The sequence below is a fragment of the Pelodiscus sinensis genome, chromosome 17 (genome assembly GCF_049634645.1).
Source record: "Pelodiscus sinensis isolate JC-2024 chromosome 17, ASM4963464v1, whole genome shotgun sequence".
Taxonomy (NCBI): Eukaryota; Metazoa; Chordata; order Testudines; family Trionychidae; genus Pelodiscus; species Pelodiscus sinensis.
The window spans coordinates 6,784,459-6,800,026 of record NC_134727.1 but is presented as its reverse complement, the minus strand read 5'-3'; the positions used below and the strand labels follow the sequence as shown (position 1 = coordinate 6,800,026).

The 15,568-nt window shown below is 41.6% G+C and overlaps 1 protein-coding gene across 1 annotated transcript in view; it reads left to right on the top strand.

Annotated features, from left to right (window-relative positions):
* Positions 1–15,568, top strand: part of DOCK2 (dedicator of cytokinesis 2) — a 497,337-nt gene that overhangs the window by 29,800 nt on the left and 451,969 nt on the right. The window contains exons 3-8 of the mRNA XM_075900153.1: positions 4,054–4,094; positions 6,201–6,256; positions 6,922–7,018; positions 8,142–8,290; positions 11,314–11,449; positions 12,893–13,047. Of these exons, the coding sequence (XP_075756268.1) occupies positions 4,054–4,094; positions 6,201–6,256; positions 6,922–7,018; positions 8,142–8,290; positions 11,314–11,449; positions 12,893–13,047 (634 nt within the window). The remainder of the gene's footprint in view (positions 1–4,053; positions 4,095–6,200; positions 6,257–6,921; positions 7,019–8,141; positions 8,291–11,313; positions 11,450–12,892; positions 13,048–15,568) is intronic.

Here is a 15,568-nt window from a genome sequence, read left to right as displayed (position 1 = left end):
CAAAGGTCTCTGAAAAAGTTAAGGCAGAAAGTCAGTAACCAGCTGTGACCTGCTGTTTGATGTGTATCGTAACCAGACAGAATCCCACGCACGTAAGAGGGGCTCCATGTGAGTGAAGAGGCCTGGTTGTGTTACTCAGGGTATGTCTACACTACCACCCTAGTTCGAACTAGGGTGGTTAATGTAGTCAATCGAAGTTGCAAATGAAGCCCGGGATTTAAATATCCCGGGCTTCATTTGCATCTTGCCAGGCACCGCCATTTTTAAATCCCCGGTAGTTCGGACTCCGTGCCTGCGGCTACACGCGGCATGGAGTAGGTAGTTCAAATTAGGCTTTCTAATTCAAACTACCGTTACTCCTCGTTCCACTCCTCATACCATTACTCCTCGTTCTAATTAGAAAGCCTAATTCGAACTGCCTACTCCATGCCGCGTGTAGCCGCGGGCACGGAGTCCGAACTACTGGGGATTAAAAAATGGCGGCGCCCGGCAAGATGCAAATGAAGCCCGGGATATTTAAATCCTGGGCTTCATTTGCAACTTCGATTGCCTACATTAACCACCCTAGTTCGAACTAGGGTGGTTGTGTAGACATACCCTCAGATAGCAGAGCTGGAGCGTATTTGTACAAAGATGCTTTGAAAGCTCAGTGAGCCCAGTTTCTCTGCCAGATAGACCATGGCTTGTACTATTCTTTTTGGTGAGATAGATCTTTTTTGCTTGTTGGGTATTCATTTCAAATTGTATTGTCGCATCACATTTAAGTTTCAAGCACAACTTTAGTTTGCGATAAATTGGGCAAGCCATATTTTTATTACCACTTCAAGATGGAAGTCTTTGTTTTTTGGGATGAAAAGACAGTTGTATGCTGACAAATTGGGTACGCTGATCCTGCATTTCTCAAAGTCTTCACGCTAACTTTGTGCATTTGTTTCTTTTTCTCAAGTGCCAGGCGTAGGGAGTTTTTTGTTTAAGCAACAAATGCACAGAAGACTTGCTTTTTGTACTTGGTTGGGAGTGATTGAATGTCTGAGAGCTAGGTACTGCAGTGATTAATAGTGGGTTTAGACCCTGAGGATGTTACTATGCCTTGTATTGCCTCAGTATCTATCACTATTGATTTCTGCTGTATTGTTCCTGTTGTTATTCTGTCATCCTGTCTTGCTTATTTCATTCAGCTGCATGTCACAAGTCTTCAGGGTTAGTCCTTTTTGCAATAGCTACAGAATTTTCATGTTTAGCAGTGAGTGGAGTGTACTTATTTCTCCACTGTCAATATCCACCACTAACCAGAAATTCACAGGTAACCTCTTCGCATGAGTAATTACAGAAGTGAAGCAAATCAGATCCTGGAGATTGTGGTGACCCAGACTTCCTAGCTTACTGGGAACACTTCAGACCTGTGGGTCGCTTTAAGACTAATGCTTCTGAGTACATAATGCAAAACTGTTTAGTCTGTAAATGCAGACTAAAATTGTTACAAATAGAATTGCTCTAGACATGAACTGTATAAGGTTAACAACAGAAATGGGCGAGAAAGAGATTAACAAGAAGAAAATGAGCAGAAGAGAACAGAACAGCAATCAAGAGAAATGGTGCCAGTACAGGTCGAACCTCTCTAATCCAGCATCCTGGGGACCTGTCTGGTGCCAAACCAGGGAATTTTCTGATCATGGGAGGTCAAAATTGTCTAGCAGCATTACTGACACGTCCATTACTTACTGGGCTCTTAGAAGACATGTAGGTGTAAATTAGAGCTAAATAACAGCACAGAACACTGAGAGCCACGACTGGTGGATGTAAACAAACTTTACGGGACCACAGGAAACTTGGCCACATTCATGATGGGTGGACATCCGGCTAACTAAAATCATGCCAGAGCAGAGAATGTTGCACTAAAGAGCTTCAATGTGTAGAAAGCAAGCTTAAGGAGAAGGCATTAAAAACATTCAGGTCATTCACCTCTCCCCCAAAAAAGGTGCGGGATAAGATGAGTGTTGCAGACATGCAGACAAAATAAATCCAGCTAGAGAGGCAAGTTGGTTTGATTCCTTTTGTTTTAATGTTATCAGCCTGCCTTTGGTAAATGTAGCACTTCATAGATTTGTGTTGAGCCCAGAGCTGTGGTTTTCTATGATATATGCCTACAAGGAAAGCCACTACTGAGAAAAGAGCAGCTTCTAGTCATCTTGCTCAAAAGGAATTAAAACTCACTACTGGTTGAAACCCTCTTAATTGGGACTCTCTGGTCCAGCAACAGACCACGGATGTTCCAGGATCAGAGAGTCCTGGGGGAGAGCTAGTGTCTGAGAGCCCTGCAGGCTCGCAGGGCCATGGGAGCCTGACTCATGGTTGGGAGCCTGGCGTAACAGCAATAGCCCGGTGAGCACAGGCAGCAGGCGCTGGGCGTGGCAGTGAGAGGCCAGCGAGCAGAGGCAGTGGGGGCCAGTGGGAGTGGGGAGCTGGCTGGGAGGCTGACAGTCAGGTCAGGGCTGTAGGAGGCTGGTGGCAGGGGGGACCAGAAATGACCTCTTCTAGTCCAGCAAAATCCCTCATCCGGTACCACTCAGGTCCCAAGGGTGCTGGACTAGGGAGGTCCAACCTATACAACTTTTTTTTGAGTGATGCCTTTTGCAGGTTTTTTCTTGGGTCTTATTTTCTTGGGTGCTTACATGAAGAGATCATAAGTGGAAATGGTATCATTAATGGAAGACTAAGATTCCACAAAGGGATCAGATTTGAAAGTTTTATGTTTCATTCTGACATGGGGGTAAATGTGGCTTGCTTGGGTATTTTACACTCAGGCTGTGTCCAGACTCAGGGGTTTTTTCGAAAAAAGTAGCCTTTTTTCGAAAAAACTTCCCCTGCGTCCAGACTCAAGCCGCGTTCTTTCGAAATTAATTTGAAAGAACGCGGCTTTTCTTTCGATGGCGGTAAACCTCAATTTACGAGGAAGAACGCCTTCTTTCGAAAGTTCCTCTTTCGAAAGAAGGCGTTCTTCAATGTAAATAGGGCTTCTTCGAAAGAGAGCATCCAGACTCACTGGATGCTTTCTTTCGAAAAAGCAAGCCGCTTTTTCGAAATTTCTCCGTGCAGTCTAGACGCTCTCTTTCGAAAGAGGCTCTTTTGAAAGATGCTTTCGAAAGAGCCTCTTTCGAAAGAAGCCTGCAGTCTAGACATAGCCTCATTGAAAGGATGTGTGCATCTCTGTAAACACAGAACAGACAAATATTGTTCCCAATTCATACTAGGGGAGTTACCCTGATGTGTGATTTCTGCCCCACACCTTCATTTTATCTAAACACAGGAAATGGAGGACATTACATTTAGATGTAGTGTGTTTTATCTTCGAGGGTGCATCTAGATTGCATGCCTCTGCCGACAGAGGCATGTAAAATAGGCTACCTGACATAGTCAATGAAGCGGGGATTTAAATATCTCAGGCTTCATTAAAATAAAAATGGCAGCCTCGCTGTGCCGGTTCAGCTGATTGTCGGCACAGTGTGCGAGTCAGGACGCGGATCAGTCGACAGGGAACACCTTTGCCGACCACTCCCTTATGCCTCGTGAAACGAGGTTTACAGGAGCAGTTGACAAAGGCGTTCCCTGTCGACTGATCCGCGTCTTGATTTGCACGCTGACGATCAGCTGAGCCGGCACAGCGCGGTGGCCATTTTTACTTTAATGAAGCTGGGGATATTTAAATCCCCCTTCACTGACTATGTCGAGTAGCCTATTTTACATGCCTCTGTCCACAGAGGCATGTAATCTAGACGTACCCTGAACGTGCTTTGATGTCACTTTATAGTCTATTTATTCTATGCACGTCAAATCTTCTTCTTTCGAATGTCATGTTCGATGCTTTATTTCTTTGTCAAAGTTGGACGTCCAAGTTCTCCAGCCAGTGAACAGTGTCACTGGTTAGATTGTGGATATCTTCCAATGACCCAGTGAATTTTCATCTTGGGTATTCTGCAACAATATGAATTTATTTGTGTGCCGTTTATGCAAGCATTGCATTGTTCTGAGTTCTATTCTTCTCTTAATTTTCAGAGTGGTACAAGGGATACCTAGTAAGACACAAAGCATGTGAGGTAAGGTTGTACTTTGCATTCTTGTACGATTGTGTGCTAAAAATAAACCATTCCACTTCAGGGTGTTAGTTTATTTCCAAGCTGTCAGGTGATCACATCCTGATTATTTTACCCAACCTCCTCATTCTGTTTTAGCCCACTGGGACTATACAAGGTGGGTACGGAGAAAAGATCTGACTGGTTCTTAAATATGAAGAGGAGAGTGGCTTGTGCAAAATAGATGAAAGAGACAAGAACTGCTGTGCTGAAAGCACGGATGCAGATGTGACCTGAAATACTTGACTAAAGCTGATTTCTTGCAATATTGTAAAATATTGTAAGTGCTTCAGCATTTGTTCTAACCCTTCCGAACAGGTCTAATTTCACATCCTATTTTCACTGCTTTGAATAACTTGATCATCATGCTCTTAGTAGTTTTTAAAACTGTAGTCCTCAGGAGGGGCATGTTTAAGACACTGAAACAAATTCTGCTGTTAATACTTTCTGTGGATCCAGGTACGCATGAAAGTGGCAAATGCTGTTACAAAAGAAATCCATAATTTTGTTCGTCTGGGAACAGGGGGCAAAAATCCTGTATAGCCTCTCACAGGGGGAGGCTTGTGGATTAGGGGATACTTTAAAAAGATACAGTAGACACACTAGTTCACCTTCCCTTGATCAGACTGAGCCATGAACATAAAATTCAGCTTGAGTTTGCAGTTTCAGGCAATAGGCCATCTTGACTAGATGTCTAACTCTCACTGCATGGGAGATTTAGACATCCAGTCAAGCTGGTTGAGCACACTTTCCTGTGGCTTCTGGTCAAGATAATTTGTGGGAGGCAATTTAAACTATTTTCAGGCTGGAGCAGCCATCAGCTGGAGCAGCCTATTTCTCTACCCTCATTTCTTCCAAATTGCTGGGAACGTTTTGCAGATTACTGTATGTGAGTGATTTAAATATGTCCACTGCTTGGCTTTGCCTGAATTGGAACAATTTGCATCTATTTTCTTACCACTCTGTGATGTGTTTACATGGACATCATTACAGCTTTAATGTTCTAAGATTAAGCAAGGAACACAACAGGCGCCTAGTAAATTGTTTTACAAATACCTAAAGAAAGAACCTTAAAATGAGAAATTATTTACACAGTTGTCAGGTAAGATCCAAGGTAAAGTTATTGTATCTTACTGGAGTCCTATAGTGTTTTTTCTTTTTTTTTTAATTAAATGCTCATTGTTTTTTTTAAATTAAATGTTTCAAGTAGATGAGTATCATGGACTCCTAGACTTTAAGGTCAGCAACGGTTGTCATGGTTCATGATGATCTAATCTGACTTCCTGCACCTTGTAGTCCTAGGGGAGCTGACAGCTTCTGCACACCCCTGGGCAAGGTGTGTGTGGGAGGGGAGGAGAGCAGCTTCCATCCCCAAAGGGGCGGGGCCTCAGGTGGAAGGGGCGGGGACAGGGCTGCCAGACCTCCTCATCACCCCTCAGCTTTCATATACACCTGGAGCATATTGGTCAGCATCCTGGTGGTGATTTAAAAGTCCTGGAGCTCCAGCTGCCTCAGTAGCAGCGGTGGTGGCTGGGATTCCTGGACCCCTTTGAATCACCAGGCCCTCGGGCAACTACCTCCTTTATCCCCTCCCTCTCCTGTCAGCAGGCCTATTCAGTCCATAGAACTTTACCTTGAAATAACACCCTAGTATAGACCAGGACTTAGTGTCTTGCACTAGGAAGCCTTTGGGGAGCAGTAAAAATTGCATACAACTGCCTTCAGGAGAAGCAATACTGGTGTATAAAGGGAAAACGACATTTATTATATTGATGATATGGGCACTTACGGGCTCTATTTTATCTTACTGTTCAAAAAGAGAGAGATGGTGACAAAAGTACCAGGAGTGTGTTTGAAGTATAAATACATTTGACTGGACCAAGCTCCAGGATTTGGTTGCCTAGTGTCGGGACTTCAAGATACACTTTCTGTGGTGAATGAACAGGGAAAACCACAATGGAAATGGCATCGGTTAATGTTTTGGAATAACTTGAATGTATTGTTTTAAGAAACATTGGCACAGAATGACAAATATGTGTGTTTTTTTTCTTTTGGTTTTGTTTCCAATAGGGAATATTTCCTAAATCTTTTATCCACATCAAAGAAGTTACTGTTGAAAAGAAAAGGTATTTCATTGTCATTGTTGCATTTGGTTAACTGACATTAATGAATTTTAGACTGCTTCTGTCTAAAATGAAGGTAGGTATTTATTTGGAACACAATGCTTCAATTTATTCTGGGTTTTTATTAGTTGGGGACATGGGAGTGGAATAACTAAATTATGAACAATCTTTAGCCTTCATTAAAAAGAAATATAAACAACCTAAGGAGACAGAAAATATCGGTATTAATAATCATGTAATCTTCCTAATGGAAGAATCATCGCTATCTGTCTGAGAACAAAATTCTAGGACATTGAGTCTACATTGCAGCACTATTTTGGGATACCGGAGGAAATAGCTATTCTGTGTTTTTTGAGCACGCCTGTTACTGTATTTCAAAATATAACAGGTTCGCTATTCCGATGTCCCTGGTTTATTCCATAAGGAGTAAGGGACATTTCAGAATAGTGATTTATTTTGAAATAAGTGCTGTGTATACAGTGCCAAATTTCTGAACAAGATATTCTGAAACTAACTTGAAATAAGTTATGCAATTAGCATAGCTCAAATTGCGTAGCTTATTTCGAGTTCTGGGTCAGTATTGATGCACCCTAAGCGACACACACTTCACAGTTGGTTTTTTAGGTTTTAGTTATGCTTATTTGTTACTTTCCTCCCCCTCTCCTTAGAAATACAGAGAACATAATACCTGCCGAAATTCCATTGGTGCAAGAAGTTACGAGTACTCTATGGGAATGGGGCAGCATTTGGAAACAACTCTACGTGGTAAGGGGAAGCTTTTGGCAGGACTAAAACTGAAGGGAAGATTGGAGTGAAAAATGCTTGGTGTCTGTGGATGATACATTATGCATGTTAAAGAAGCTTATTTCTATGTAAACGAGTTGTCACTGTAATTGCCTTTGTTTTATTTCTAGAGTGCAAGGTGAGGATTTAATTAAGAAACACTTTCTTCATCTAAGTATTTGGATCAATACCGTGTTCTCCACTAGTATTACAGTAAAGACACAGCTTACAATTGTTTCGTAGAAGTAGTTGAACTTCATGCTATTAGTTAATTAGTCTCCCGTATCTGTCTCATTTTGCATAAGATATTCGGCCTGTGTAGTACATGTGCTTCAAGGAGGAAGTAGCAAGTAAAAATTATCAGGAAACTTGCAATAAACTTTTTTTCATCTGAAAATGCCAAATGATCAAAACTGACACTTGTTTGTTGGGAAGGTTTCTCTGGTCCAGGATAGAGCTTCTGAAAGGGAGGAGAAGATGGAGGGAGAGAGACCAGAATAATCAATAGGTTAGGACACTCACTTTCAATGTGTGAAACCTTGATTCAAGACCCTCTTCTGAAAATCATCCAGGGAGGTTTCTAATTTCCACCTTGCCAACAGTGATGCCAACAATTCATTGTTATGTCTCTTTGAAATATTAAAATGTCCCTTTTAAACAGTATTTTCCCTCTGACCCAGTGAAAATACCTGGACTCTGGCAAGAGATTGTATTAATCTCCTTTTTAGTAAACTAAACAGATCAATCTTGTTAAGTTGCTCAGAGTAAGGTAAGGCATTGTCTGCAGTCTTTAAATAGCTCTTGTGGCTCTTTTTTTGCATCCTTTCCAGTTTTACCTGTTAAATCTCACCTCTTGTATTCCAGTTCTGTGGTTGGGGCTTTCTTCTTCTGCAGAACGAGTACCCTTTAACACTGTAAAATGCACAAAACCAAACTACCCTCTGCTTCCACCCAATCACACAATTACCAACCCTGGGCTTTGAACATGTAGCGATGTAGATGTTAAACTGGTTTTTTTAAGTGAATGCCTTTTATGTAGTATGGAGGGCAATATAGGAAGCGGAAATGAAATCATATCCTAAACCTCGACTCTTGTGTATTTCAGGCAAACAAAAAAGAGCGGTTCCGACTGGTGCAATCAATGATGTACGATCTAATGGAGTGGAGGTCGCAGCTTCTGTCAGGAACCCTGCCCAAAGATGAACTGAAAGAACTCAAACAGAAAGTCACCTCCAAAATTGACTATGGCAACAAGTACGTTTTTCCTTGGGCTAAATTAATACGGGGAACCACTATATTTCCTGGCATGTCACTGGTATAGAGATGGAAGGCAAAATTTCACTGCTTCCATGTCCATAGCTCATGATCACTGGGTACCTACCCATCTTTTTTGTCAGGCTACTCCCCTAGATCCTTAGAAGACTCAGAGTTCCTTTGCAGTCTTGGTCACCTTTTCTTGAACAGAGCCATTCAGAACTTTCACCCACTCCGCTATTTGGACTCAGTCATTTTAGCATGTATGATCTCTGTGGCATACGCAAATATTGGAAGGATCAGACCTAGGCTGAGCAGTTGTCACTGACTCTAATATATAGTCAGTCTTAACATAGTCACACATACCTCAGCAACCACGGCAAGTGCCAGTCCTCAGCAAGATACCTGGTATCTGGGCTGTAATGCCTTGCTGCCACGTGAACGAGGATGCTGCAATGCGATGGTCAGGAGTCAAGTGTAAGAATCCCTCTTAAAATGAGGGATAAGGGATCTTTCGGGAAAGGCTTTATTTTCCAAAAGATCCGCATCTAGACTGGCGCTTTTTTCCGGCAAAGCTCCGAGATGGAAAAAAGCGGCAGCCATTTTTATGCTAATGAAGCGGGGGAGATTTAAATCCCCGCTTCATTTGCAATTGCGATATGTCTAATTTGCATCCCTTTTACGAAAAAGGGATGCAGTCTAGACACAGCCAAAGTGAACAAAACCTGGAGGAAGAGGATGAGAGAAAAATGTCATTTGAAGTTTCCTGGCTGAGCCCACTGAGGTGGATTCTGTGTTTGGGAGCCTGGTAATACAAGTGAATCAGCTCTGGGCTGCTTCTCATTGATGCTAAGTCCTCACAGCACAGCTTGGCGGGTGAGCACACGGCAATACAACAGCAGAGCAGAGTTGTGCCTTGCTTGATATGGGTGTGAGAGTTTTGCAAACCAATTTCCGCTGTTCGGGGACAGGCTTTTGGCCTCTGTCTGTTACTTGCACCGTGACCTGTTGCAGATGGTTGGGGTAATGGCAGTTCCAGGGTCTGTGCTTGACTGAACATCATGGGCTTTCTGTGGCCTGCAATTTCTGTAACTTAAGCAGCAGGTGTTAGGTGTACTGAGCGGACAGTGCTTGTACCCCCATAATCAGGGACTAATTTTTCCTCTGCTTCAGATAGGTGAAAGCTGTTAACTGTAGAGAAAGAGGCTGTTTGCTTTTGCATGTAGGAGCTTGTTTTCACCTATGGAGTAAAAGCCGTGTTCTGATTCAGACACTGCTGGCTGACATCACGTTTCTGCAGAGTAGACCCATGTCCTTGCTTGGGTCTCTCTTTTTATGTGTTTCCCGCTTAGGTCTTGTTATGTTAGTCTGGGGGGTTGACATCTGAGACGGCTCATCTGAGGTACAATGTTGCATAACCAAGGTTGTGATTTGATGGAGAATAATGGGCTGACAGCAAACTGTGCATTCACAAGGCTTGAGTAAGACACATAAACAAGTACAAAGCACGAGCAACTAATCTATGAATCAGACATTTTCTCAAATTTCTCTTGTGAGCTCTGATTTACTGCAGAGGAAACTTTTTTCAGTTGCTATCAGTTACTTTTGCCAGAGGAGGTGTGAGTCTTTTATGTTGAGAACTGAATTAGTAAAATGAGCTCTTAAGAGTCTTTCCCCTCCCTGCCAGTTTCAAATCCTCTACCAACTGTAGACTCAGCAGAACTTGATGCAGGTGTAGAGAGAACATTTTCTTCATTTCAGACTGTTTAGCCAGTTCAGTTCAATGACTCGTTCATTTAAACTTAAGACTTCAAAAAGCAGGAAAGCTTGTTTTCCTCTCCTGATATATGAACACATACGAGGTGTGAAAGGACATCTAATAGTTCTAAAATCTTGAAAGACACGGTGACTAGAATGAGTTTATTTCATTAACTAAAGGAATTCTTTGTGGAATCAATTTTAAATGAAAAAGATGCTTTAATTCTTAAGAATTGCACACTCTTAGGATAGTTTTACATAACATTTAAACAAGCTGTCTTTCACATTGTCATTGAACTTGCATTTCCACCCAACAGAGCATAACACAAATGACAAGGAAAAAAAATATTTAGTAAATAAAAAGATCCTCATTCATCATTATCTAGCATGGTAAAAAAAGTAAAAAAGGAATCTGAATAAAAAAAGTTAAGCTATACAATTACTTAAATAAATGTGTATTGATAAAGTGTGTTGTCCTGGTTAGCAAACAGAAGCATCAAATGCAGTGCAAAGAATGCCATTAGTTACAAATAATATGGTTCAGTGTTTCCCAACTAATGAGAATCAACATTTCCTTAGGAAAATAATTAAAAAGTCCAAGGCAGAAGTTGGTTAAAATCAATAATTTAAATCAGGGTTCCACGCTTGCTGATTGAAATCACAATGACAATTGGTAATTTAATAGCTTGAATTCAAATCTGTCTACTCTGGGGGAGGCTCGAATGTCGGGGGCCAACGGTGTCAGTCCGAGAGGGAGCAGTGAGGAATTGGGGTGGTGGAAAGGGGAGTGAGTGAGGTCTGGGGGCGGAATGAGGTACTCAGGAGGAATGTGACAGAGTGACATGAAATTGGAGGAGACAGATGGACAGAGATACTTCATCACCCTGCTGGGCAAGGTTTGTACCTTAATAAGGAAGAAGGGGAAAGTCTTCATGAAGTCTACTAGTAGGTTGGCTGTTGCTCAATTTTACATGATAGGCACTTGGATGCTGTGGAGATAAGGGTACGCAAAGAGAATACAAAAGCTTGAAAAAAAAACCCTGGGGAAAGATGTTTTTCTTGCTAAGTATCTACCAAAAAAACCCAGTATCATCAGAAGTGTTACATAAATTATATATGTTCTCCTTGTTTTGTTAAACTGAACACACTGCTTCAACATTCCAAGCTTAGGAATCCAGTTTCAAAGACAGTTGAATATATTTTTTTTCTAGGAAAAAATAACCGTGTCTGATGGAGTGCTTCTTTTTTTAAAAATATTTCCACAGGATACTTGAGCTAGATCTAATAGTGAGAGATGAAGATGGAAATATCTTGGATCCAGCTAAAACCAGCGTCATTAGCCTATTTCATGCGCATGAAGAAGCTACTAATAAGATTACAGAGCGAATTAAAGAAGAAATGGTATGCATAACTTGCCAAAATTGTCCCTCACTTTACAGAGTGCTAGGATTTGGGGGAGGTCTAGGTTGGATATTAGGAAAAACTATGTCACTAGGAGGGTGGGGAAGCAATGGAATGGGTTCCCTAGGGAGGTGATGGAAGCTCCATCCCTAGAGGTTATGTCCTGGCTGGACAAAGCCCTGGCTGGGTTGATTTAGTTGGGATTGGTCCTGCTTTGGGCAGGGGGCTATACTTGATGACCTCCTGAGGTCTCTTCCAGCCCTATAATTCTACGATTTTTTAAACATAGGCCTTGATCCATCTCCCTCTAAAACCAATATAAGTTTTGCCACTGATTTAAAGGAGCAGTTTCTGATCCCTAGTTGATAAATATAGAAGATGTCACCTCAACAATAAATATTTACTTTGTTTTATGAAACTGACAAAATTTGCCTGAGTTACGGTGATGTCCGCAAGTTTCTCTGTGCATTGAATAAGATGAAAAAGTGCAACTGTTGGTTTAACCCAACAACTTAAAAATAGACACACGAGTGTTAATAACCTGGGATTTAAGAGCTTTATTTAGGTACGAAGTCTTGGGAATACTGGCTATGGGGTATAAGCTGCTGCCAGTTATCTGATCTGACTGAGACAAAAGGTTTAATCTCAATGAGAGGGAATGTTGGTAAAAGTAACAATTTTTGGTATGCTTCCTGCAGATGTCAAGATCTAAGTGATCAGAGAACACACATAATCTGCAGTCACATTTTAAACCATGGTCCACACTTCTTGGTCTTTTTAAATATTACAATTCTACAGAGAACTATCAAGTGACTTAAGATTTGAGCTTTTTTGCTTATTGATCACAGTGTCTATAAAATGAGATGCACGTTAAAGAAGAAAAAAATGATTAATATAATCTTCAGATCATAACTACCATGAATAATGTATCACATATCGTTGTCAGTTAGATGCACAATTGACCAAACATTGGCTCTCAAATGTGGAAGTGACATGACTGAGAAATACAAGACAGATTAAAGCTTTGCTAACTTGATTTGCTTCTAGAGAATTGTATTATGGTATCTCTTTAAACAGGTAGCGATGCTAGGTGCAAACACTAGTTGAAACTTTAGAGAGTCTCCTATATATATTTAATTTAAGGACTTAATAGTCCCAGAACAGATTCAGAGCTTATCACCTCATTAATATAGGCTGGGTATGTGTGTCCACTTCTTAGGATCTACCCAGCATCTTAGTAACATTTGGGGCAGTGATTAGGTGCTAGAAAACACTGTGCAGTGTGATCAATATTTTAGGCTAAATTCTACCCTACTATGTTGCTTTAATTGAGCAGAATTGGGCCATTTTCAGATGGACCTTGAGTTTCAGAGGTAAGTGCAGGTCTTGCTGGCATTCAAATGAATTTGGTGTAACTAGCAATTTTCCTCCTTCTGTGTGTAGTCAAAGGATCAACTGGAATATGGAACGTATTCTCGAATGTCCTCTTCCCCCACATACAGCCTTTACGTCTTCGTAAGAAACTTTGTGTGCCGAATAGGAGAGGATGCAGAACTCTTCATGTCATTATATGATCCCCAGAAACATACAGTTATAAGGTGAGCTATGTTATTTTTCACTAGAGAATGAATAGTAAAGTGAGTTGGGCAAACCAGCAAGGGAATGTAATGGCCAATGCACGTACAAAGGGGAAAACTGTAGAGGAAGAGTAATACTAAAAGCATTTAAAGAAAAAAAACCACATGCACTGCTAGAATCCACCCTAGTGATGCTAGGTTGGAGTACTGTGTAATAGCAAACAACTAAACTGTATTGACAGCAAATGGACCAGATGGCCTTGGGTTGAGTGTACTCTGAAATCTTCAGGAATTGCCGATATAGCTTCAGAACCGACTGATTACAGCATTGCGTTTGATTTCTTGTACAAAGATTAATGAAATATTCGGTCAGTTTGTTTAGTGTTTATTCAGCCTTCGTTTGAAATAAATGACTTGTCGATGTTGCAAGTGAGGTACCAATTTTGTGAGTTCTGGATAACTGACCTAAGTCCGGCCTCAACCACTTGATCTAAACAGTACTGTGTTTGGGCAGAAGCTGAGTTGATTGTTCGAACGTGTGCAGCAATAATAGTCAAGGTCACTGTTATCACTGGTAGGCAGACAAACCGTAGGCAGACACAGAGATTCAGTGGATGGACAGGTCCCTGCTGTGAAAAATGTTCGTTTGCCTCATTGCCAAAAGAGAGGTTTTTGCAACAGGCAATGGGAAATACAAGCCTTTGACCATCCACAGAGAAAATGTGTTTAATTATAAGGGCTTCAATCTTGACTGCCAATGCCTAGGTGATAAGTATGTGTGATATAGCAGGGCCAGAGGGCAGTAGGAGAGTGGTAGATGGGACGTATATAAGCCCCAGGATGAGCAAGGCCTGATTTCCTATGGATTAGGGAAAGGTTACTACAAGGTAGTTGGAGCACCTAGAACCAATTAAGATCCTGCCCAAGACCTAGTAACCCCCTTTCCACCCTCCCCCCTCCATCCTCTCTTTTGCTGGAGTACTGCTGTTAGAGGACCAGAGAAAGGAAAACCCTGCAAGCAGAGCAGAGTGACTCCCCAGCACAGAGAAACAAGGGAAACCCTATCCAACGGGGAAAAGAGTAAGGAGAACTGGAAGGACTGAAACCCGTAGTAGACCTGAGTCCCTTTCCTGTTCCCCTCTTCTTCCCCATTGGGGTGATAGCAGATCCCTCAGCACCCAAAAATAGGATAAGAGGCACTCCTCTGATCCACCATGCCAAGGAAAAGTTCAGGGCCCACTGAATTAGTGTTGGCCATTTGCCACAAATGGAGCACAGTCCATTGATGGAAAAAGCAGGGCGGGATGATTATATGCAGGAGTCCATAAGAAACCAAATAATACTGCAACAATTCTATAAAGGACATACACACATGCTCCATATATATATGAATGACATACACACATGCTGCCTTTTTATTGAGTGATTATTATATTTGGATTGTAAATGAATCAGACAATAAATTCTCAGATTTGAAAGGTGCCACATTAGATTCATTCTTTGTCCAGTTGTATGTTTTTTGGGAAGAAATTTGAGAAAATGTGTATAAAGCCAGGTCTATACTAGACTTGGAATGTTGGCTTAATGAAGCTAGAGTAGAGGTACCTTAAGCCAAGCCATCGCCACAGTGGGAGGTCGATGGGAGTAAATGATCCAGTCAACTTCCCTTATTCCTTGTGAATCAAGGAGTACCAAAACCGACTGAGGGCGCCCTGAGCATTCAATTTAGCTGGTCCTTACTAGTCCTGCTAAATCTAACACCAGAAGATTGATCTCCAGCATGGTACGTAGAGATGTGGCCTAAGAAGACTTTCTCCTTTCTGAATGGGAAGGCAGTAGACAATAGATAAAATTAAAAGGGGCAAATCCCTAAATGCTGGAGTGTGGTGCAAGAGAACTCAGTAGCATTCCACCTCTTTTCCTTCGTGTGGCTTTGTAAGTGTGCACATCCTACTACCAATGTTCCTTTTAATTTTCTCCTTCCACGTGTGCATTTTTCTATCTATGTGGAGAATAATTTTTTCTTCCACGCTAAGGCATGTGCATGTGCACCACTAGCAGAAACAAAAAACATAGCTATGGGAGCTTTGCTAATCAGCAAACTGAGCACAGTTTATAGTGGACACTACCTACTATGCTCTTCAACCAGTTAGTCTGGGCTGGGCCTTCTGCCACTACTGAGAAGGTGATGGTTGTTGGTAATGGAATAGCACTTGTTGGCCCCACTCTGGTACGTTCTGTACATGCCTGTAATAAAGAAGACAGCCTCTAATGCCAGAGCTTTCTGACTGGCACATGAGGTGACAGGAGGTGAAAAATTAACAAATGAGGACAGAGAAGAAAAAAAGAGCTGGAACTATTATTTTGAGTATAATAAACTGCCGTCAAAGGACACAAGCTCTCTAGTTGCTTTTCAGAAATTAGTAGGTATTGCAATCAGGCACATGTAAAAATGTATCTGAAGGAGAGCAATGCAGTAGCATTGCAATTTTCAAGGGGGCAGGAAGTTGTTCACGTGCATAGGGAGTGACAGAGAAAAAAA